The 25,062-nt window shown below is 38.9% G+C and overlaps 1 protein-coding gene across 1 annotated transcript in view; it reads right to left on the bottom strand.

Annotated features, from left to right (window-relative positions):
- Positions 1–25,062, bottom strand: part of LOC139741739 (ATP-binding cassette sub-family C member 4-like) — a 77,952-nt gene that overhangs the window by 41,339 nt on the left and 11,551 nt on the right. The window contains exons 2-10 of the mRNA XM_071652323.1: positions 22,203–22,444; positions 18,166–18,279; positions 17,134–17,251; positions 13,941–14,156; positions 8,239–8,328; positions 7,139–7,302; positions 2,747–2,872; positions 1,201–1,450; positions 472–582 (exon numbers count right to left, since the gene is read on the bottom strand). Of these exons, the coding sequence (XP_071508424.1) occupies positions 472–582; positions 1,201–1,450; positions 2,747–2,872; positions 7,139–7,302; positions 8,239–8,328; positions 13,941–14,156; positions 17,134–17,251; positions 18,166–18,279; positions 22,203–22,318 (1,305 nt within the window). The 5' untranslated portion in view covers positions 22,319–22,444. The remainder of the gene's footprint in view (positions 1–471; positions 583–1,200; positions 1,451–2,746; positions 2,873–7,138; positions 7,303–8,238; positions 8,329–13,940; positions 14,157–17,133; positions 17,252–18,165; positions 18,280–22,202; positions 22,445–25,062) is intronic.

Genomic DNA, 25,062 nt, shown 5'->3' on the forward strand with positions numbered 1-25,062 from the left:
CCCCTCCCCCTCGTAAACTACTTCCTTCTCCTCATAAAAATTATGTACATGTCTCCCTGTATTCTTCTCGCACATCTAGATGGAACATCTACAGTGTATACGTTTTCAGACACAAGTTGTACCCTTGAAAATACAGCTGAAGTGAAGCTGATCACTATGACTTCTGTATATCAATACCACTATATATTCGGTGAGTCTAATTTTTCATGAATCAGGACTTCCCGACGATTTTATGAGTGGTTAAATTTGGAGTGCAGTAATGAATGAACAAATGTATGCTTGCATATAATACTCCTGTCGTGATCAGAGTTGATATTTCTGCATGTTGTTAAATGTGCATAATATAGCAATCAACTTGCAAAATTGAACATAAATTTAAAAAAAAAACTTGCAAAATTTGACAATTTGTGCCACTTTAAGTATTAGAAATGAATGCAATTTTATGAAAAAAAAAACATAGAAATATCCTACCTCTTCCCAAGAGCATGTGAGTTCTTCTGCCACAATTCCATCGTCCCGCGCAAGACCTTCATCATTTCTTGCTGCTTGCTCTGGATCCTTTTCTTCCAAGAGGAGATATTTCTACAGGGAGCGGAAAATTTATGCGAGAAATGGCTAACTTTATAGAATGTATGTGCACTTTCAGAATCAAGAAAAGATATGGACAATGGGGGAAAAATATCTACAAAAATTAACATTATCCAATAAAATCATGTTCTAATGTACCTAGAAGAAGGAAGTTTAATCCTATCATGCTACTTTGAACTCCAACATCTAGTAAGTGACATGCATTTACTGCATAATTAATTAATTGGTGGACCAAAAGGACTAAACAACTAATCAACAACAACAACTACTACTAACAACAACAACAACAACAACAACAACAACAACAACAACAACAACAACAACAACAACAACAAAACAACAACAACACCGACACCAACACCAACACCACCACAAACACAAACACCAACACCACCACCACCAACAACAACAACAACAACAACAACAAATTGCAAGAACAAGATCTGGGCGGGACAGACAGATGGACAACCTAGAGATACCACTGACACTTAAAGCATCCTTCCGGATGGAGGCCCAAAAGTTTGCCACATTCATAATGGCCATATTCCCCACATGCAATGTGCCACATGCTTGGCATATGTATCTTTTGTTGTTGAAATTTTGTCCCGATACCTCGATGCGACCGAGGGAGACCAGGCACTCGGAGCGGAACTGGATGGAGCGCGGGAACATCCTCATGAAGGAGACGCGCAGGGAATTGCAGTAGCTGACGATGGCAAAGATACTGGCAGTCCTGATCGTGTCCGACGTCAGGGCATAGAAGATCACCATGCCGACGTCAAGAAGGCGGTTGCCAAAGAGGCCGAGGGTGACATTGAAGGCCAGCGGGTAGGACGCGTTGATTATCTTCTTCACCTCGTTGCTAAAGACATAGAAAAAAAGGCATTTTCAATTTTATAACTATACTGATGTAAACAAAAACATGTGATGCCAAACATAGCTGTACTCCAGAACCTATAACAGCAGCCTTATCAAATTCTTCCATAACTTGTTATACAGACAAATGACATCGAGATGAATCATGCAATTGTGTAATGATTACTTGTACCTTTCTTTCATATTTGCATTGATATGTTCCTTTGAAGAAACTGGAGAGTTATTAATCAGATGTGATTTATCATGACTTGTTGTAATCTTATAGATAATCAAGAATCAGCACGCCACTGGTTTGATTTCTCCATCACTTGACAATAGGCTGGAAGTATCTGTCAATCACAAAAACAAGGTTTTAACCCTCTGGCCCTTCTTTTATTTGGAATCGTGGTACTTTCTCTCTGAGACTGTTGCTATGTGGTACAGTGGTAGCTGCTTGTCTGCAGTAACTTGTAGTTCACTCAAGTTCCAGAGGAAATTTCTCCTCATGGCCAAGAAACAGATGGATTAGTTTAAGTCCCATGTACAGGCACATAGATGATTAACCCTTTAAAGGCCCAGTCACAATATGCCATATTTTTTAACAGCATTGGCATTAATTCCTCCAAACTTGACCTAACTGTAGGTCAGCCAGCCCAATATGGTGTAACAATAGCCGCAGTCACACTGGCGAAAGATCGTAAAGTTTAAGATTGCGATCTTTACCATCTCGATCTTTTGGCAGTGTGACCGCAAACTTCCTGCAAAACTTCCCACGAAACTTCTCGCAAAAGCTTCCCACTCAAAATAGAGAGATTTCCCCCATCCTGCCAAACTTCTCCATCTTTTCCCAGTGTGAACACCAGAAACTAAAACTTCAAGAAGTTTGTCAAGTGAACAGTTCACCACCTATTTGCAGACTGTTCCTCCGAAGCATGCAGCCATTGTTATGAAGGTCTTCATATGAAGGTCTTCATTGTTTTGTCACAATCACCAGCTGTCAGACGGTATACTCTTCTTCTTTCTTGTGCACACGCACCAGTGACCCAAACTTCTCGATCCAAAGGTCAACAAGTTTGGCTGCCAGTGTAACCGTGGCTAATATGCCTCAGGCCAACAGGTAGATAGTTAAAAAAGAACTACCCTGCAGACATGAAATTGGGAAATAATGCATGGATTAAGCCTTTGTGTGCTTCCAATGTCACTTGACACTCAAATTCCCATAATATTGTACTTACTGGCCATTTTAAGTCCCCAGCACAGAGAGGCTTATGAAGGGGGAGCTGCAGAAGGCCGCATAACTTACCTCCTGATCTTCTTGATCAGCTCACCAAATGGTTTCTCCCAGGCATACATCTTGATGACACGCATCGCCGTGATGACCTCGGTCATTACAGCCACCCTCTGGTCCGTGAACGCAGCCGTCTTTCGTCTGGAATCAAAAGAGAAAGAGAATATCATGTTTATGTTTCTCTTCCAGTTAAATATTGATTTTAAATTGTATACCCCGTATACCCAAATGCAATAACATGTCTTTCATTAATTCTAAGGCACATCATGATGTAATATGCAATATACATTGCATGAAGAAGTTCCAGACTAATGAAGTCGTTTGATTGTTTATTGTCGAATAACTTTTTTGTCCCTCCATATTATCACATGTATCATCAAAATCTCTGCACAACTTTACAAAATACTGAGTGTATAAATAGGTACACATGGTAACTGTAAATAGTTTGTCATTGTTTTTGAGTGGGTTCAGAATGCCAATTACCTTCAAGGGGATAGAGGAAGGATAAAAAGCAGTTCAATAGCTATGAATGAACTATAGCCTTTACCATATGAGTTATTTGGAATTCCATTTCTTCTACCCCCTCCCCCCCCCCCCCTTTTTTTTTGGGGGGGGGGGGGGGGTGGTGGTAGGGGAAGGGTAGGGTAAGTACCAGAGAATATACCAATGAGGTTGCATACCATGTACACAACATTATCTCAGACTTTGGTATGAAATGGGTGTGTCTAGACAGTTACATATCTGCTTGCCAGTCAATGAACTATCTAATCATCAACCTATACCAGGAAACTCCAAGGAATTAACCTTCCTTCTATAACTGTGAAAACAGGTATTTATGTTAATTTGATCAGTCACTGAGCAAACAACCATCTTTATTTGACCAGGACTCCTAACCTTATCGTGGTGGAACCCCCCAGTCTGGATGGCATTTATGACTCAAAGGTCATATATCCTGATTTCAAGGAAATTAACACATTGCCCCGCCTTTTCAGAAAACACACATTAGTACAGGCTACAAATTTTATGTCTCTTATTCCTCAATAAATAGCATACATACACACACACACACACACACACACACACACACACACACACAGACCAGGACACACACATGACTGCACAATCACATACTATCCAGAAAGATACATGTAAATGCACAATTATACACTTCCAGGCTACACACACACACACACACACACACACACAATAAATGACAAACATATATCAATGCTCTTTCGTCACACATGTATAGGCACACACAGAGACACTACTGATCATACACGCACGCACACACACACACATGCACAAAGGATCAATTGATTTGCAGATTAAGAGATTTAGAATCTTAATCCTTGCTCTCTCCACACAGACACATGCGCAAACGCACGCACACACACATGCGCGCATGCATACACGTCAATTTCCCTCCATTTGAAGTATTTCTACACACAGAAATATAATCTTCATTAAACCCTTCATCTCTCCCGATCCCCCCCCCCCCCCCCCCCCCCCCCCGTCTCTTCTCTTTTCTTCCTCTGTGTCAATGAATTCTAGGCAGTGTGCACTGCATCCTTGACAAAGTTAATGACTTGATCTCTACTACCCAGTTACTGGAGGTATGCACTACCAAGTGCATTCAAGGATGTTGTTGCTTGTTTGCATTTATAATTGATGGCATTTCCTATGTCTGTCGAGGAGTCAAATCCTGGGTGTAAGGGCGACCTTCCATTAACAGATGATGAGGCTGGTCTAAATTGACTTCATCCTCTGCCTCCTTTTCCAAAGTGCTATTAAAATATTTCATGAATGTTGCAGCATGGGGAAAAATCCTCACAACAGAGTTTGAGTTTTGCACACCGTTTGGCAGCTGCATGCATTGTCTACAGTGAACCAGAATGATCAACAATGTTTCTGTGTTCTTCTTATTTCTTTTTATTTGAATGTTTAACTTGTTTAATTTGTTTGACTGAGCTACCCTAAGTTTTTTCACCCCTTTGAATTGTCTTCCTACCCATCTTTTCTTCCACTTTCTTTCACCTTTTTCATCTTTCCCTTCTTTCTCTTCTTGCATGCACTCTAGTATATTGTAACAATATTCTTATCAATCATACATGAATGCAAAAATGTGACTGCTGTAATAACAGCTTTTCCAAAACTACCAGTCAATTTGACCATCATCCTGTAACTTTAAAGGGATAGTACAGTATTGGTGGAGATGAGAATTGGGCTTCTAACTTTTTGCGAGATACCAAGAAAACACTTATGATATAGTACAGAGCATACCATTTTAAGAGGAATTCAAAGTTTATTTGATGAAAATCGGGTTTGGAATGAATGAAACATCCAAAAACAAAGTAAAGCAAAGCGATCGTAAAAAAGTGTGGGTCCCACACTTTATTAGAATCGCTCTGTTTTGGATATCTCAGCCATTTCAAAACCAATTTTCATCAAATAAATGTTGAATTCCTCATAGAATTACACGCTCTTTCATATTTCATATGAGGTTTCTCATTATCTCACCTAAAAATGTTAGAAACCTGAAATTAGGTCTCAACCAAAACTGTACGATCCCTTTAAGCAGCTGACTGACTTTGCAATGATTAAATAAAAAAACAAACTTTAATAGATACATAAAATTTTTCTACTCTTACATTTCCTTCTTTCTTTCTATCTTCTTTCTTTCTTTCTTTCTTTCTTTCTTTCTATCCTCTTTTTTCATTTTGACAAAACTGTAACAAGGAAAAGTAGAAATTACGCGGTGCGTAAAATATGTCCCCGCCGGAAGTAGCATTTAGTAGCAAAATGTACAATATCGGTAAAAAATCAAGGTCAAAGGTCAAAGAAGTCAAAGGTCAAAATTCTGTGTAGAAGTTTTGAAGCCCTCACCTAGTGCCATCACAAAAAGCAAACGGAATCGAAATCGGGTTAGAAATGGCGAAGGAGTAGCATTTTGTAGCCAATGTACAATATAGGTCAAAAATCAAGGTCAAAGGTCAAAGAAGTCAAAGGTCAAAATTCTGTGTAGAAGATTTGAAGCCCTCACCTAGTGCCATCACATAAAGTAAACGGAATCGAAATCGGGTTAGAAATGGCGAAGGAGTAGCATTTTGTAGCCAATGTACAATATAGGTCAAAAATCAAGGTCAAAGGTCAAAGAAGTCAAAGGTCAAAATTCTGTGTAGAAGTTTTGAAGCCCTCACCTAGTGCCATCACATAAAGCAAACGGAATCGAAATCGGGTTAGAAATGGCGAAGGAGTAGCATTTTGTAGCCAATGTACAATATAGGTCAAAAATCAAGGTCAAAGGTCAAAGAAGTCAAAGGTCAAAATTCTGTGTAGAAGTTTTGAAGCCCTCACCTAGTGCCATCACATAAAGCAAACGGAATCGAAATCGGGTTAGAAATGGCGAAGGAGTAGCATTTTGTAGCCAATGTACAATATAGGTCAAAAATCAAGGTCAAAGGTCAAAGAAGTCAAAGGTCAAAATTCTGTGTACAAGTTTTGAAGCCCTCACCTAGTGCCATCACATAAAGCAAACGGAATTGAAATCGGGTTAGAAATGGCGAAGGAGTAGCATTTTGTAGCCAATGTACAATATAGGTCAAAAATCAAGGTCAAAGGTCAAAGAAGTCAAAGGTCAAAATTCTGTGTAGAAGTTTTGAAGCCCTCACCTAGTGCCATCACATAAAGCAAACGGAATCGAAATCGGGTTAGAAATGGCGAAGGAGTAGCATTTTGTAGCCAATGTACAATATAGGTCAAAAATCAAGGTCAAAGGTCAAAGAAGTCAAAGGTCAAAATTCTGTGTACAAGTTTTGAAGCCCTCACCTAGTGCCATCACATAAAGCAAACGGAATTGAAATCGGGTTAGAAATGGCGAAGGAGTAGCATTTTGTAGCCAATGTACAATATAGGTCAAAAATCAAGGTCAAAGGTCAAAGAAGTCAAAGGTCAAAATTCTGTGTAGAAGTTTTGAAGCCCTCACCTAGTGCCATCACATAAAGCAAACGGAATCGAAATCGGGTTAGAAATGGCGAAGGAGTAGCATTTTGAAGCAAAATGTACAATATAGGTCAAAGGTCAAGGTCAAAGGTCACAACTGAAATTCTGTGTAGAAGTTTCAAAGCTCCCATGTAGTGCTATCATATAAAGCAAACAGAATTAAAATTGGCTCATAAATGACAGAGAAGTAGCAAATTGAACATTTTGATCACACACGGACGCACAGACAGACGGACGGACGGACAGACAGACACACGGACACACACACGTACGGAGCCCATTTCATAGTCCCCTGCTCGAACTCGTTCGGCGGGGACAACTAGTTGGCTGGCATTAATCTCTGAACCCTTAACATCCGTTAAATTCTTCTTCCTCAATGAACAGAAGAATGAGAGCACCACGCACCTGAGCTGGGTGAAGAGTTTCCCAAGAGCCACGTTGAGGGGGATGAGAAAGATCATGATGGCGTAGCCAGGCAGACTCCGGTAGTCGATCTCCAGCCAGAGGAGCCACAGGACCACGCCCGCCTGGACTGGTCCCAGCCACAGGTAGTGTAAGAAGACGTAAAGCTGTGCATAGTACCAAGGATGAGACACCATACCACATAACATACAAATCATAATTTTTGCTATTGATGGACAGAATGGTGTTTTCTTCTTCTGCTTCTTCTTCTTTTTCTTCATTTTTTTTTTTTTTTTTTTTTTGCAATCAGCACACCGTGACATAAGGGCTACTTTTTCATCTTTCACTGAAGAGATTTTTTTTTCCTTTTTCTTTGTTCTCATTGTTTGGATTTCTTTATGCTTCTTCCTTAAGGGAAAAGTTTTCCCAAATATATCAAGTACAATGTACACATGTGGATTGACTGAATGCAGCAATATTATTTTGTAGATCAGTGAAGTTTGAGAAAAATTGAACCACCTGTTCAAAAGTTATGAATTTTCCTAGTTTTGGTGCTGCCACTGCTGGATGAGGAGACTGTTCATAATATCAGGGCAGGACAACAATATAAGAAGATAAAACGAGAATTCAATAAAAATTACTTTTTGAAGAAAAGCACACATTCCTTTGACTCACTCCTAACATGTGTAGGGTAATATTACTCTCCTTGCTTGCTGAAAGAGGTTAAGTTATTTGCTCTGCATTAATTATGCCAGAAAAAAAAAAATTTGTGGAAGGAAAAAAACAGCACCTAAGATTCATAAAGCAAAGACATCAAAAAAAAAAATGATAAAGATGTGTGGGCTGGCCATCACACTGTAAAAGCTTTACTACAGAGCATGGCTCAACAGTAGAGGTGGCCCTGGGCCACTAAATATTGATGTAGGGCCATCAAATTTATCTTTGGGTGGCCCACTTGGGCTACTAAGATTCAAAATGGACTGTTACTTTTGCTTTTCTTTTTTGGCACTGCATATTTTTTTTTAGGGCCACAAAATTTAAGATGTAAAGATTTTAATGGCCCAAATGGGCCGCCAGACGAAGAAGTTAGCGTTGTTGGTCACCTGATCAAATCGATTGACATCGTTGGTCATGAGATTGTTGACCTGTCCAGCTGTGGTCATCCGGAGGGATGAATTGTTCAACTTCAGGGTCTACGGTGGGGCACAAGCACGTTAGAGAAACCAAAGATTTAAAAGGAAACATTATCAGAATTTGATGAGTACGTACGCACTGATCAGCCAAATGGCAACAATATTACCCAAGTCAGTAACACCACCCACCCTTGTCCCCGATAAGGAAACTTCCTCTTGTTATCAAGGACTGAACACAATAGTGGCTGAGAGTTGGAAAAAAATTGGAGGTGGACCAGAGAGTGGTAATTGTGAAACCAGACTTGAAAACAATTTTATGGCAAACTGTCTCACAATGATATAATGTAACCATGCATATGGAAGTTGACTGACTCCTCGCTTGACTTATATTATTCAAGTTAGGTATATACTGGGCTGAAATGGTGAAATACAATAGAGAGAAAGTGGATCACAGTACTACAGAATGCTGCTCAAGTCTGCCATTGCTTTCACTGACCTCTCTATACAGCAAGTCAATGAGTAGTTTTTAAAGTTTTGATTTTTTTCTTTTTCTTTTTTTAGGGGGATGGAGGATTTAATAACTTACCAATTGAAGTAAAATATATCACTGGTATTTACCATGAACTATTGCTCAGAAAATTACATTTGAGATAAATTTTGCATCTGCTTCATGTTTTATCTCCTTCAGTTTTGATATATCAATTTCACAAGAGCTCTCATTTTGAATGAAAGATATATTGCTAAAGGTAAATTCAAATGTTCTTCTGAGCACATGTCTGGAAATGAGTGGCAATTCAGAGATAACGCTGAAAAAATCTTCACTTTAATACACATGATATTGTACCTCTTTTGTGCTCAGTTTAAAAAAACAAACAAAACAAAACTAATCATTGTTGATATTGTTACCTTTTTCATGAGACAAACTCTCTTGACTATCACTTCATAGTTTCTCAGAAGAAGTTTGTGAACGAAGAAGATAAAAACTGTACATACAATTGTATCACACTGCTGTGATTAAGAAGAAAACAGTTGTGTGCAAGACCTCTATTCATTCAGTTTATTTCTGTTCTCATTCATTCACTGTGTATCTTAACTCTTTCTATGTGCCACATTTGCATACCCAACTTGTGCATACATATATTTTGCTCAAATGCACTAACCTGCCCAAACTGATGGATAAATTGCCAAATTACACACTCAGTGTAATGAAAGCTTCGCTCAAGATTCTTATCCACCCACGTGTAGCTTGCATTGTGTGGTGATTAAATATCAAGCAGTGTTCTGCATTGGAATTTTGTGTAAATTTCAACTTTCTGTTATTGTATTGCTTGTTGGCAAAAGCCATGCCTGAACAATAATTTTAGCTACCGGTCATTTGAAAAAAAAAATATAATCAAAATATGTCATATAATTTACATCATAGTGAAATTTGGGATTTTCTTTTCATAACAACTTTGCTCACTGCATGTCCAGCAAAACAAAACTGATAAAAAGTTACACAGATTTGAGAAACAGAATGTTTTCTGAAAGCATGACCCCGTTTACAGTGCGGGGCTGGGCCGAGCCGCGGCCAAGCCCAACCTCAATTGTGACGCCGAGCCCCGCAATTTTGTCCGTTTACACTGCTTGGCCGCACTTTCGATTCAAACCTTTCAATATTTTGTCGTAGTGGCGCTCTGCTTGTAAACAAATGCAATTTGGTATTGTCTGGTTTTCAGACCCTTTGCCAACTGAATTCCATGGCGAAGAAGTCGCCGGTCAGGCAAAGGCCTTTGCCGAAGGAAAAAATCCTTTGCAGGACAAAACCACTTTAAATTATACTAGTTTTCGACATTGAGGGGGTTAATATCCTGAATAGCGAAATAGTACAGGCAGAGGGTTTGGAAGCCAGACTAAAATTGGCCGCGCATTTGGCCCAGTTTGCGTTTACACTGAGAAAAGACCGGCTCGGCCGCGGCTCGGCCACGGCCAAGACCACCTCCAGAGCGTGGCCTGCATTTCAGTCTCAGAATAATGTGGCATGCAGGGGGTTTGCACTGTGGTGAATAAAGAGTTAATCTCCTCAGGATATTTTCACAGGGCTACATATGGTATTTGAGGTATTTAGTAGCCAACAGGAACTGAGGAGGAAAAACAGGGTCAAACATCTCCCAACCTTCAAAAAATTTTTCCACACTGCTGTTATAAGAAAAGTAGTTGCGTCCCTTCCACAACATTGAAAGATAAAAGAAAAGAAATAAACACATATAATACAATGAAAATTAATATGCTTTCTTAGGTGAATATTGAGCCGGATGATCGTGTGACTATAAACATGTGCAGCATGTGATCAATCTGTCATGTGATGTAATAAGGCAAACATTGTTGCCAACACAGCACTACATTTCATAAACATGCCTCATACGTGCACCTTCCTGCCAGTGAATGTCAAACTTTCAATATCTGCCACCGGGTAAACCGACAAAAAAAAAAAACAACAACGTGATTCTGTGTTTCTACTTTCCCAGGTCAGCACTTTCCTATGGTGATGACAGTAGGCCACAAGCCAGCGATCAATGAGCGCAAGGAGTCAGTTCTCTGCAAGCTACCTTTTAAACTTCGCAAGCTACAGCCTGTACCTTTTAAACTCCAATCACATTGCAATTACCTTCATATGGGAATGCTACATTGTTTCACCTGATTTGACCTCCGTCTCATTTCAATTGTTATCGTTGTTGTTGTAGGGTCAGTTGCTTTGTTTTGTTTGGGTGTCTCTTTTAATGGCTTTAACGGTTAATGGTAAGAGGAGTGAAGGTGAAACTGAATAGCAGAGCAATAACTTGGCAAGCTGAGGCAATGCAGTGGGGTAGGGGAAAGGCTTTTAATAACATGATTTGCTAGAGGCTAACCTCCTGCTTGAAGAAAGAATGTCATCAAGAAATCATGACATGAAAACAAACAAAAGTCCTGAATACTCATTTCTGATTGGTTCGAAATATATGTACATGTACTATTAAAACTATCAGGTCATGAAACAAACACTGGATTCTACAAGAGTAATCATGTATACCACATTGTCTCACAATGCAGAATGCTGTGTCACAAAATGCTCACTGAATGGAACATAATCTATAAGTGAATATTCACTGGCCTTCAAAAGGTCACTGACCCTTATCTCCCGCAAGATCCTGATTTTTTCCTGTACATAGTCTTTGTGCACCAGAGAGCCTTGCTTTGAAGGGGATGGGTAAATAGCCTTCCCACTTGTCCCATTTCCTGCATTTTTTTTCCCCTGACCTAAAATTTAAACTTCCTCCGCTGTGGAAAATTATCTTTTGCTGGAGTAACTTCCTTTTAGATAACTGGTTTCTACATTATTCTGCAAGCTTGTACCTATACACTGTAGTCCCCTCAGATCAAATACATGATATGTCAGTCCATCTATTTTAATATGTTTTCTATTCTCTCCCTCGTTCTCTTTCTCTATATACCTACCTACCTTCTTAATATCTCTTTCCATATATTTTTAGATTTGCATGTCCATCTATCTATCTATCTAGATCTATCTTTCTATCTCACTATCATCTCTAATTCTATACAGAGACAGGGAAATACATGTGGATTGATAGATGATTATGGTTTTGCAAAGTGGTCTCAAAGACTGCCATATGATAACATGTTTTCTGTAGCGAAATTGGATTTTTCGATACTTTCACTATCATCAAATGATTGTTTTCTTCTTTTTTTTTCCAGATTTCTTCTTTTCTGTCGACCCTGTATTCCTGTTTCTGATTTGTTTTTTTTTGTTACAATGTCCTTAAAGAAAACAATACTAAGATGATAATAGACCGATTCGGGTTCGTTGAGGGCAGGAGGCAATTTGTGGCGCTGGGCGCAGCCATCAGCTCAAACTGCCATGTCCCAGCCTACCCCCCCTCCTCTCCCCCCCACCCTGCGGGCAACATGTTTATCGCGCACTTGTAGCAGAAGTACGCGCACTTGTTACAAAGGTTCGCGCAATAAGCAAGCGTTCGTGCACTCAGTACGAGACACCTATTGGCTAAAATAACCATGCATCAGTTTTTCATTGCGTGCGCGTGCTAATGTAGGGAAGGGGTGGTGGAGAGGGGTCGGCCGGGACACCGCAGTAATGGCGCTGCCCATGCTGATAATACACAACCGCCTCACAGAATTGGTCTATAAGTAATTGGCCATCAATCATACAGAAACAAACAAAATTGTATATAAAAAAAAAAAAAATACACTCAGCCAACAAAATTTATGCTGCCCCCAAATGTTTGCTTTGTTCTATGACAATTGATGGAAACATGATGTAAATATGATGTGGAGCAGCATTTATTCATCAGGATTCCTGCAACTATTGTTTACTCATACATAGTCTTTCCCCTCAGACCCTTACTATGCTTAGCTTAAAAACCTGTATGTGCCTAGCACATTTCTTTCAGCAGCATTCAGTAATCCATCCGATCTAAACCTAGCTGTACATTTAATAGCAAACCCACTCAGGTGTAGCAATGTGCCTCAGTCTAACAGGAAGGCCATGGTGATACAATAGGGCTAGGGAGATAAGGTTATCTTAGTCTATTCATTGACTACCGGTGATAAGTTCCTAAACATCTGTGCCAATCGGTAAAGTAAACCACTCCCCCTGTGCGCCAGTTGGCGGACGAAGCACTTAAGGGTTTATTTTCTTTTTTAAGGCATCTATTCTGAACTGTTATTGTGTTTTCATTCGACCACTCTGGCCAATCAGTGCAGACATTCGTCTCTACTCTCAATGAATAGGGATGATGTGAGTCTCCTTGGGCCTATTGTATTGCAATGACCTTCCCTGGGCAGACTGCTTTCATTGTTCAAATTGATTGGATTATTGCACTTACCTGACTGCTAGAGAACATTTCAATGCCAAGATAGAATAGCTTGGAAGCATTATGGAAAAGTCCATGTGCACAGAAAGGCTTGAATAAAAGGGCTGAGAGCCCCTTCCTCATCCTGTCCCCCCCCCCCCCTCAATCTCTTCCAATGTAATTTGCCCATTGTGGCATCAGAAATTCAAGCCATTACTTTGGCTTTATTTCATCATTATTTTCCCACTCAACCTGCCTACCAAGGGTAAATCAATCTCTAGGGGAGAATGAATGATGAGGTTTGATAGAAATCAACTGTCTGAATGCTTTAGAAGTACAGTATCTCCACTGAATTTCTACACATTGGAGCCACATTGTACAATATAACGTCAAGACATGTGCACAACCACTTTAAATCACGCCAGGCCCATCAATCAATAAATGCATTCCTAACATGTTAAACATACGACAAAGATGTGAAACAACAGGGTTATGAGTGAGCATTATGGTGCATAGTAGGCTAAACCTTTGTGTAGGACTTGCCCCAGGCTTCAACCCATTGGCAATTTTTTTTTCCATAATAAAATATCATGAATCAATCAGATAGAAAGTAACACTATGAATATGAAAGAAAGAAATAAAAGAAAAACAAAAAGACAAAGAAAAGAGAGAGAAAGAGACAGATAAAGACATAGAGACGAAAATGTGCAAAGAACATGGGAAAAGGGGGAGAGAGAAATGGAGGGGGCAGGATGGAAGGAGAGAGAAGGGGGAAGCGAGGGAGAAAAAGAGAAGCAATGGTCAAGACACAAACCAACCACTTACCTTCTTGTACATCAGTGTGCACAGCGCCACCCTGGACTGCATCCCCAGTCTCTGGATGCCAAAGAAGTTGACACCATGGACGAAGGCAAGAAGGAGGGCAGAGAGCCCCAGTCCCATGGCATAGAGGTAGGCATCGCGTGTGGAGACGGTGGAATCCACCGAGAAGTACTCCGTCAGCCACTTGAGGAGGAGGGGTTGTATGAGACGCAGGCCTTCCTAGGGGTGCCAAAAAAGGAAGACGGGACCACTTAGCTCAGATGGCACTGAGAATCCTCCTTGAATACATTCAACCTGCTTGGACCCACAAAATGTTGATATCTCTCAAGCTTTGTACAGTTGGCAGTGTGTTAAAGGGATGGTACAGTATTGGTGGAGATGAGAATTGGGCTTTTAACTTTTTGCGAGATACCAAGAAAACACTTATAATATAGTACAGAGCATACAATTTTAAAAGGAATTCAAAGTTTATTCAATGAAAATCGGGTTTGCCATGACTGAAACATCCAAAAACAAAGTAAAACAAAGCGATTGTAATAAAGTGTGGGTCCCACACTTTATTAGAATCGCTCTTTTTTGGATATCTCAGCCATTTCAAAACCAATTTTCATCAAATAAACGTTGAATTCCTCATTGAATTACATGCTCTTTCATATTTCATAAGAGGTTTCTCATTATCTCACCAAAAAATTTTACAAACTCTGCAATTAGGTCTCAACCAAAACTGTACGATCCCTTTAAACTCTTGTTTGTTGTAAAAGTTACAAATCTTGCCATTTGCACTTTTTTCGGGGGGGGGGGGGGGGGGGGGGAATGATGACACCATTCATAAAAAGTAACTACCGGTGGTACTAATCAGCAAATGGTATCACTACAAAATCTAGCCATTCAAATCTAGCCATCCAAATATACATGTACACCCTTAATTCAACACCCTCTAAAGATATTTACTAGATACTATAAAAACAAAAATAATCACAACCATGCAAAAAATGTCATTTGCACTTTACATGGCTGTCGATGTCACATGCACCATGTGTTTTACAAATATCTGCTTTCTTGGTGGATGAACAAAAAGTAAAAAGGAACAGCAAAATTTCTCTCCATCATGCCTGAGATACCTATTGAGATGACAGAAGTATTCCATTACAAAGAATCAAATGTCGTGGTGTTGCTTTAAGTTTATGTTTGTTCAAATTCTTACCTGACAACATATAGTATTTAAAGCCAAAATGGATACGTTCCCCATACCTACATGTACAATACACAAACTTTTCATACTCGGGACTTTCCATGACCAGTGTGAGGGACAAAAAAAAATCCACTCTACCTATAAACATGCTTGTAAACCAGATCCTATGCAAATTAGAATAAATTTTACTGGCAAAAAATCATTATCAAAATAAAAAAGTAATGTGATACATGTTGATCAGTTCCATGTGTGCATGTTCACAAATGAGGTTAGACTAACAAAATAACAAAAGGACCTTGAATTCTCACATCACATGCCAGTCACAAACATTGCCGTTTCCTTCCGTAGACCACGGTACCAAACGTTACTTTACATCTGGATTGAGGTAACATGCCAACTAATTGATACTGAGAGATTTTTTTTCTCTCTCTCTCTCTGTTTGACTAGACAACAATGATTATAATGCACATACATGTACTTCAGGTAACCCAAACAATACAACATTGCAGTAACCAATTTTGACACCAATCAGTGCAAGAAGAATACTTGCGGTAAATTACTGACTGGTTTCAGGTTTGAAAGGATGAGTTAAAGACCTGGCTTATAATTGAGATAGGGCAAAACCAGAGCCACTTTCCAATTAGCAAGAACCTGACCACTTTCGAGAGACAAATTAATTCATTTTGTCAGAACAGGTGACAGAAAATCAAAAGAATGCATTCCATCAATATTTTTAGTTGGTATGGGATCAAGCGAGCAGGATTCCTTACTCAGCTTCAAAGTGAGAGCTTCTACATTCTCTTCAGTTTATAGAGTATTAAACTGAGTAAGTTACCTATCACACTAATGTATAGACCTACAGTAGACTAACACGCACTACACATATCTTCCAAAATGTAACTGAGATCAAAATTACTATCAAAAATTGACTGAACATCATGTCAAAATTCTGAAACCTCATCAAGAAAATCATTACTTAACCCACTCAGGACAAACTGATTTTGCTACAACATGCATTTCCCATAGACACTTGCCCGAGTATACTACAGACTCGTTCTCAACGGGTTAAGTCATTAATAAATTTACATGTGAATCTACAGTGGGTGGTATCACAGGAAGCCTACGGGACATACAGTTTGTATTCAGCACAGATTTAGTATACTGTATACGCTATAATTTTCACGTACATAAATTTTCGCGAATTGCCGCTGTCACACATTTTCGCGAGTGGTTAAATTCGCGATTTGGGGACCAGAGAAAATATGAAGTGGCAAAGAAAGTGTGAATTTTCAACTTACTAGCAAATAAGAATGATACTAGTTATACACTGCATGAAAAAAAAATTACCAAACTCTGCGAACTAGTAAGTTAGAATTCAACATATTTTTGAAGTGGTTAAGTCCATCGCGCTAGATTTCTGACGAGTGGTCCCCTTGCGATAATGGATTGGCTCTCTACAGTATTCGTAAGTAGACGTGGACGTGCGTAAACAAGCTTAGCCAGTATGGTCTGTTCGGTAAGCCGTGACATGGTATACTAGTACTGAAATGTTCGTATCATCAAGGCAAGGGATTCATTTTGGAAGGTAAAATTTTCGCGTGTTGTTAATTTTGCGAATAGCTCCCGACTCGCGAAATTCGCGAAAAAAACACCCTGCGAAATATATAGCGTATACAGTAATCGCTTTTCACAATTTTTTTTTTCTGATCCCCTTTGTTTTCATCAATCAAGGCAACATAATGAGGGTTAAAAGCCTAATAACATGGCCTTATTATGGATTTGACCGTCCATGTTACATGTAGCACACTTGTACCTCAGCAGAACAATCAGAATGGTTAGGTGTGGGTGTTTGTGCACCGTTAGCCCTATACTAATACTGCAAAAAAAAAAATAAAATAAAAATAAAATGCCCACACACACATACACACACAGACAAACTGACAAATTACAAACAAACAAAGAACATACAGAAAATACATATATCGACTCTAAACAATTACTTACCTCCCACATAAACAGAATGCCATAAAGGCAGTACGTGAAGCCAAACGTTTTGAACATAGCTCTTGTCAGGCTTGCTCTCTTTCCCTTGGCTACATTCTCTTCTTCTTTTTTCCAGTTTCTGGAAAGTTTAAAAAGAAAGAAAGGGAAAACAGTAAGAATGTTAGAAAATGTTATCAAGATTGCTCTGGACAATTTTACAATAGGTTGATAATCATTTGACATAAATTTTTGTGTGTTTGATTTTTTCCTAACAAGATCATTTTACAACAATGTCATGTGAGATGGTATTTGAAAATGTTCTTTCCTCAATAAGTTGCAATCAACCTGTTTAAGTGGAGACCTTTTAGCCCTGTAATTCACTGTACTTGGGTGGTCGATCTACATCTTTATTGCCTGTGACATATCAATATGATAGGGAAACCAGTAAAATAAAAACAGATGAACAGAGGTACAATGTAGTACCATAATACAACAACAACAACAACAAAGAGACAAAGTCCAATGTCTGACATGAAGGTTGATAAAATTTAGTCAGCAATCTGGCAAGAGCAGTGAGCAAAGAGTGAGCACTGTGCATAATTACATGTATATGAAGCTCGAATTGCCTTCAGAAATGACGCCCTGTTGTATCTAGCCTTGCTATTCTCATTCAAACTCTCAACGTGACAATGAAAACACAATAGTTGGCCAGGTTTCATGTATTAAAGATTAAGATCAGAAAATGCAGTATAAAGATACTGCAAGACTGAAGAGTAATGCCTGCAAGGGGAATGGGAAGCACGGGGTGCTTATAGTTTTTAGTGCCAGTTTTGATTTTGTCTTTATTTATTTCCTTACGCAGTATCAAGTCATGTCATTTTCTTTTTTGCAATTGAACATATTCTCATGTACTTTTTGCTTCACATGATCCAGAATCAAAGTTCCAATCTTCAAACTCTGTTCCTCACATTTGTATTCCTTTTTATTAGTGTGTGGACCTTTCAAATGAAGTTGAGATCTGGCACCATGGCACTCAGTAAAATATGCATATACCTCTCTAATCGCCCTCCGAGAGTGTCAGATGAATCCTCCGGAAGACATTCGTAGAGGTCGCTAGGAACCACCGTCTTCTTCTTGTATGCTGACTTGAAGATCGGCCGCGCCCAACTGGAAGTCAAGTGACGCGACATTAAAAAATTTACACAGTGCAGCCGTTCAGATTAAGAGAATGTCAAAGCACTCAACCTGCTGGATTTGTCGACTTTACCTAAATTCTAAAACTTCAGATGCTCTGCTTTTCACTTTGTGAAAAACCTCTGCACCCAAAGGCAACAGTTTTTTTGACCCTGTAAAAGTATCACAAAACAGGAGCCCTTTCCTCCTTGAACATTGGTTTGTCTGGAGGACCACTGAGCAGATCTTATGGGGCACTTGCATAGAGATCATCCAATGTATTCATTCATGAATGTGACATTGTCAAATCTTTATTCAAAGATTCACCTGAAAGCATACTTGTTTCATCTGCCTTTTGCTTCTATATTCATGCCCTGTCTGTCTCTTTCATCTTATCTTCTTCTTCTTCTTCTTCTTTTGAGCTGTAAGGAGACAATTTCTTTCTCTACCTGAAGCAGCTTTCTTGTTCTTGTTTTTTTTTTTTTGGTAGAGTTGTCCAGAGTATTATGATTTCACAAACATATTTCCATCAAAATTATTGAAAAACTGGTTAATCACACTCAGTATGCAGCATTCTTAATTTGAAGATGTTTTCATTAATTTTGATTATTTGTAATCAAAAAGGGGGTGTCAGAATTGTCTCAACACATTATTTGCCTGTCAATATCACATCCCTTCCTGTCATGCTTGGTCTACACCAGAAGATGATATTCAAATACATACCTACTCTACAAACATACTGTTGAAATATGGCAGCATAATGATTATGTACTTAATAAAATTTATAAGTACCATAGTCGACTGAGACTGCAACTCCCCCATGAGTGCCCATAATTTTTTGCAGAATAATAAACATGACGGCATTTAAGGTCTATTGCTATTAGATATTGTGCACTGAACCACTTTGTATATTCTTAGCTCTTTTTGACAGAGCCATGACCTTTGCTGACAGTACAAAGTTTGCAGATAACGGTGTTTGCACCAAATGTTACATTTCTAGGCAAACATGTAATACAAGTACATTGTATTTTTACATGCATGCATATAAAATGTATTGCAGCAAACATACCCCTTCATAATAAAACAGTATAATGTGAACTGTTGACAGGTGTTGTAGGTGTTGTTCTGGTAAACCTGCACTATTTTCCCATATTCCTATAATACAGTGAAGATGAATCTGATTTCAGGGCACTGTAATTCATGGCAGCCATAACTGAAGGGCTTCCAAGGAAGAACAAAAGCACTGTCAATGGGTTTTGCATCATGAACTAGGTGCAATTGCTATGTCAATGCAAAAATTATCTTTTGTTAGGCATATTCAAAGCCCCCAGTTAGAAAGTACCATAAAAAACAGTACTGGTCTATACATCCAGTCTTTCCCCTCTGGGTCAAAAAGTTGTCCCCCCCCCCCCCCCCCCCCCACGACACACCACAGAACTTCAAAGCAGGGCATTGCAAGAACAAAGATTTTCTCCCCTTGCCCACACTTGGGCATTTTCAGGCAATTCATCTATAATTACATGTACTTTTCAAAGGCAATGGCCCCCCATTTTAGAAGTCTGCCTATGATGGTGAGTTCTAGTCACCCCGTATGAGGCTTTATGACACCCTGTGGAGGATTCGTCTCTTCCTTGATCTGATCAATGTTTTGCTGCCTAATGCTACAGCATAAAGATTCATAGCATGTCTTGATGTTCTGCTCAATATCATTTAATACTTTCACATACTTCTTTAACTGCACGCCGTGCATTTCATAATGAATGACAAAATTTATCCACCAAATTGCGGCAAAGTGTCATGATATTCAACATTTGCCCGGCAAAGAATTGTGATTGTTCACGATGGTGTACAGGCTTGGCATGTATACAACACCAAGGATGGATGTACATGTACAAGTGTGTATTTAAAAACCAAAATAAGTCCACAACAGGTGCTTTAAAACACAGAATGAGTGACTGCAATTTGGAAATGGGCATGCAATCACTTGATGGCAGACAAAGTGATATTAGTCAAATCACCCACTACATGAGCCAGGTAATCTCGCTTTAATATTTTCTATTGATGGGAATAACAAATAGATTTGCAGTGAGTCTCGCTTTCCTTGCTTACCTTTATTGCAATCTCATCAAAAACAAAATGATGTCTTCAGTTGTGAAAACGATTGCACACAAAATCCTTTCTTGTCCCATAATGGATGGCACAGGATACTTTGTACATTGTACCACCCTCTGATGGGTCTCTGCTCAGACGTGTATACAGCCAATAAGATCTTGGTTGCACAATTTCTCCCCCCCCCCCCCCAATACTGTGAATATTTTGTCCCTTCCCTCCCTGTCTTCCCCCTGTTATTATGCCTTGAAAATCAAGTTGTCAAAATTTTGATCCAATTTACCAATGGCCCACTGGGTTTTGGAGCACTTTAAATGGCAATTCAGATGTGACCCACATGCACAGGAAACGGTGTGATAGTTTACTCTCTCTGATTGAGCACGTAAAGATTAGATTTCAGGCATCGGGTTACAACGGCACCTTCTAAAAGAAATCACATCTTTCTGCTGGTAGCTGCTAGAAACACAAGGACAGCCCGGCAAACTGATACCAGCTCTAAACTATAAAGATGAAATATCAATACGTTTGTGAAAGAGTTGTGACACTATTGTATACAGTATGTCCCCCCAAAAAATTACAATCAGATTTTTGCATTGATAACACCCAAGATGATTGAATTGTCTAAATGCCATTTCAGGGTCTTGGAATATAACATCTTAGCTCTATTTTGCAGAAAACCCCATTGAATTTGGTTAAGCGGTCACAGAGAAATGTAGATTGTTGTAAAGCATGTCATGAGTCTGATTCTTTGAAGTTTAGCACTTGGATGCTCTTGTGTGCGAACACCATAGACAAAACTTGGAGGGAAGAGATTCATGACATGCTCTACAAAATTCCTCATTTCTCTTTGACCACTGAAGCAAATCGAATGGGGTTTTCTGAAAAATGTGGGCAAAGAATTGTTAACAGTTTTGTACCCTGAAATTGTATTTGGATTGATTCACTATTTTTTAAAGTTATCATTGCAGAGGGTCCCGTTGTATTTTTTTTTTTTTTGGGGGGGGGGGGGGGGACATACGGTAGAGCTCTTTCTATGACATCATATCACCCATTCCAAAGTTCTAAGCAGCAATCCGACTTCCTATACATTTTGTTGCTTCAGAAAGATAAGGGCATCAATGCCACAGGGTTAGTGAAGCCTCAACACCCTTATCTTTCTCAACCAACCGATTTCCAGTTTTGCCTGAACAATTACATTACAGTCTTACTATTATGAGGAATATGAAGTGTACATTTCCTCAGCTTTTAAAGCAGAAGAGTTACAAAACAGCAAGTATGTAAGAATACTATATAAACTTTTGTGCATGGATGAAACAAGTTTATAAAACACGAGAATGATACTTATTTCACTGCATCAATGGAATATTGCACTGGTGATACGCAATGATAGCTGTGCTTAAAGGGATCATACAATTTTGGTTGAGACCAAATTTCAGGTTTCTAACATTTTTTTTGGTGAGATAATGAGTAACTTCTAATGAAATATGAAAGAGCAGGTAATTCTGTGAGGAAATCAACATTTATTTGATGAAAATTGGTTTTGAAGTGGCTGAGATATCCAAAAAAGAGCGATTCTAATAAAGTGTGGGACCCACACTTTATTACGATCGCTTTGTTTTACTTTGTTTTTGGATGATTCAGTCATTCCAAACCTGATTTTCATCAAATAAACTTTGAATACCTCTCAAAATGGTATGCTCTGTACTATATCATAAGTGTTTTCTTGGTATCTCGCAAAAAGTTAAAAGCCCAATTCTCATCTCCACCAATACTGTACCACCCCTTTAAACAGCAGTGGTCTGTCATACCTGAAGAACAGTTTGGAGATGGGGTTGGCTGTCGCCAGATGGTTTGGCTGGGCCCTTCGCTGCTGGGGCTCCACCGTGTTGGAGGTCTGCGACGTTTGCTGAGCGTGGTCCGCCATCCCTCCAATAATTCCTTTCCTTCCGATACGTTCTCTCAAAGGTTATAGCTGCAGATCTTCCACATTAAAACAAGGTTGCTTTCTCATTCACATCAAAACCAGTAAATGAAAACCAAACAGTAGCTCCTGTAAAAACAATGAAAGAAATAATATCATGCTATAAATGGAGAGAGGCACAATAGGGTTTTCCTAATTTCCATAGTCCACTGATATATAAACTGAGAACAATATATTTGACTAGAGATATTTACAATGTATTTTCCATAAAGCAACAAAGTTTTTGACAGGTTCTTCTAAATCTTGTCAAAGACAGCCCATTACAACTGTAAATTTATACCAATATGTGGCATTAGTTCTTTATATTGAATAAACGTGGAATAACAAAAATCAAAGTCACTCACTAAGGCTGAAATTGTATATGAATTACTTGATGTCATCTGACACCAAAAAAAAAAAAAGAAAAAAAAAAAGAAAAAGAAACAGGTTGACTGTGAAGAGTGAGACAAACTAACCTACAGATACAGTACATGTACTTGATGCTTAGAAATAAACATAAAGGCCAGAAGCAGCAGAAGTGTGGAATCATTTAATTAAAAAAAATGTGATTGCTTAATAGAATAACTTTAATAGCAGAGAGAGGAAAACCTAAGCAAGACAGACAGAATCTGCTCAGGAAAAACCTAATAAAAAGATATATTTGGTATAGATCTCAGAACTATGGCATGCCTCAGATTGTCTTCAGCCTCTAAGGGTTACAGATTTTACCAAGAAATTTGACAGTTTGAACACTAAATGATTAAAAGACACCAAGCACCAAAAGCAGGGAGAAGTATTTAAAAAAAAAATCTTTGAACAGCACTATGGCATTGTTTGGATTTTATCTACAGTAAATGTAAATTCCTTTTTGAGTCACCACAAATCACCTTATGCATGTACCTCAAAAGAGGAAGTGGTTTATTGTTAAATTGGCATTGCGGTTGCAAAACACTTTCATTGTGCGAACCATACAGGTTCAATGGACTGATGGGTTGTCATTCATAATTTCACAAATTTTAGTCTTTAAGATCCTCCCGAGCGGCTTTCAACGACCGTGTGTGGCTTCATCATGGCTTCAAGCAATATGACGGAGGAGCACAGATTTCACATGTAAAATCGTTTGAAAAATAGCTTACTTGAATCCATTATTTCTGAACATCATTTCAACAAATAATACAAATAAAGCTAGTGTTGCCTGCAGTAAAATTGGTCTCCTTGAACAGCTACTGTAAAACGAGAAATGTTTGTGTGCATTTTAATTTCGCAAATTTCGCGAGCGCCAAGATTCGCGAAATTAAAATGCACACAAAATTTCTCATCTACACTATATGCATTGAACGCAAGAGGCAATTCGCGAAAATTTCTTGCCGCGAAAAAGGCCGTCGGCGCCAATTCGTGAAAATTTCATGCCGCAAATATATCATGTTTTACAGTAATTTAGACATTCATAATTCATATTATTGTGACAAAAACATGATGGTGCACTAATCAGGCACACAAATCTCAATGACAACAAGGAAAAGTAGAAATTACGCGGTGCGTAATATATGTCCCCGCCGGAAGTAGCATTTTGTAGCAAAATGTGCAATATAGGTAAAAAATCAAGGTCATAGGTCAAAGAAGTCAAAGGTCAAAATTCTGTGTAAAAATTTTGAAGCCCTCACCTAGTGCCATCACATAAAGCAAACGGAATCGAAATCGGGTTAGAAATGGCGAAGGAGTAGCATTTTATAGCCAATGTACAATACAGGTCAAAAATCAAGGTCAAAGGTCAAAGAAGGCAAAGGTCAAAATTCTGTGTAGAAGTTTTGAAGCCCTCACCTAGTGCCATCACACAAAGCAAACGGAATCGAAATCGGGTTAGAAATGGCGAAGGAGTAGCATTTTGTAGCCAATGTACAATATAGGTCAAAAATCAAGGTCAAAGGTCAAAGAAGGCAAAGGTCAAAATTCTGTGTAGAAGTTTTGAAGCCCTCACCTAGTGCCATCACATAAAGCAAACGGAATCGAAATCAGGTTAGAAATGGCGAAGGAGTAGCATTTTGTAGCAAAATGTACAATATAGGTCAAAAATCAAGGTCAAAGGTCAAAGAAGGCAAAGGTCAAAATTCTGTGTAGAAATTTTGAAGCCCTCACCTAGTGCCATCACATAAAGCAAACGGAATCGAAATCGGGTTAGAAATGGCGAAGGAGTAGCATTTTGTAGCAAAATGTACAATATAGGTCAAAAATCAAGGTCAAAGGTCAAAGAAGGCAAAGGTCAAAATTCTGTGTACAAGTTTTGAAGCCCTCACCTAGTGCCATCACATAAAGCAAACGGAATCGAAATCGGGTTAGAAATGGCGAAGGAGTAGCATTTTGTAGCAAAATGTACAATATAGGTCAAAAATCAAGGTCAAAGGTCAAAGAAGTCAAAGGTCAAAATTCTGTGTACAAGTTTTGAAGCCCTCACCTAGTGCCATCATATAAAGCAAACGGAATCGAAATCGGGTTAGAAATGGCGAAGGAGTAGCATTTTGTAGCAAAATGTACAATATAGGTCAAAAATCAAGGTCAAAGGTCAAAGAAGTCAAAGGTCAAAATTCTGTGTAGAAGTTTTGAAGCCCTCACCTAGTGCCATCATATAAAGCAAACGGAATCGAAATCGGGTTAGAAATGGCGAAGGAGTAGCATTTTGTAGCAAAATGTACAATATAGGTCAAAGGTCA

This window comes from Diadema antillarum, unplaced genomic scaffold, assembly GCF_040938485.1.
Source record: "Diadema antillarum isolate AM-2024a unplaced genomic scaffold, OU_Dant_1.0 seq00000949_RagTag, whole genome shotgun sequence".
NCBI classification, from domain to species: Eukaryota; Metazoa; Echinodermata; class Echinoidea; order Diadematoida; family Diadematidae; genus Diadema; species Diadema antillarum.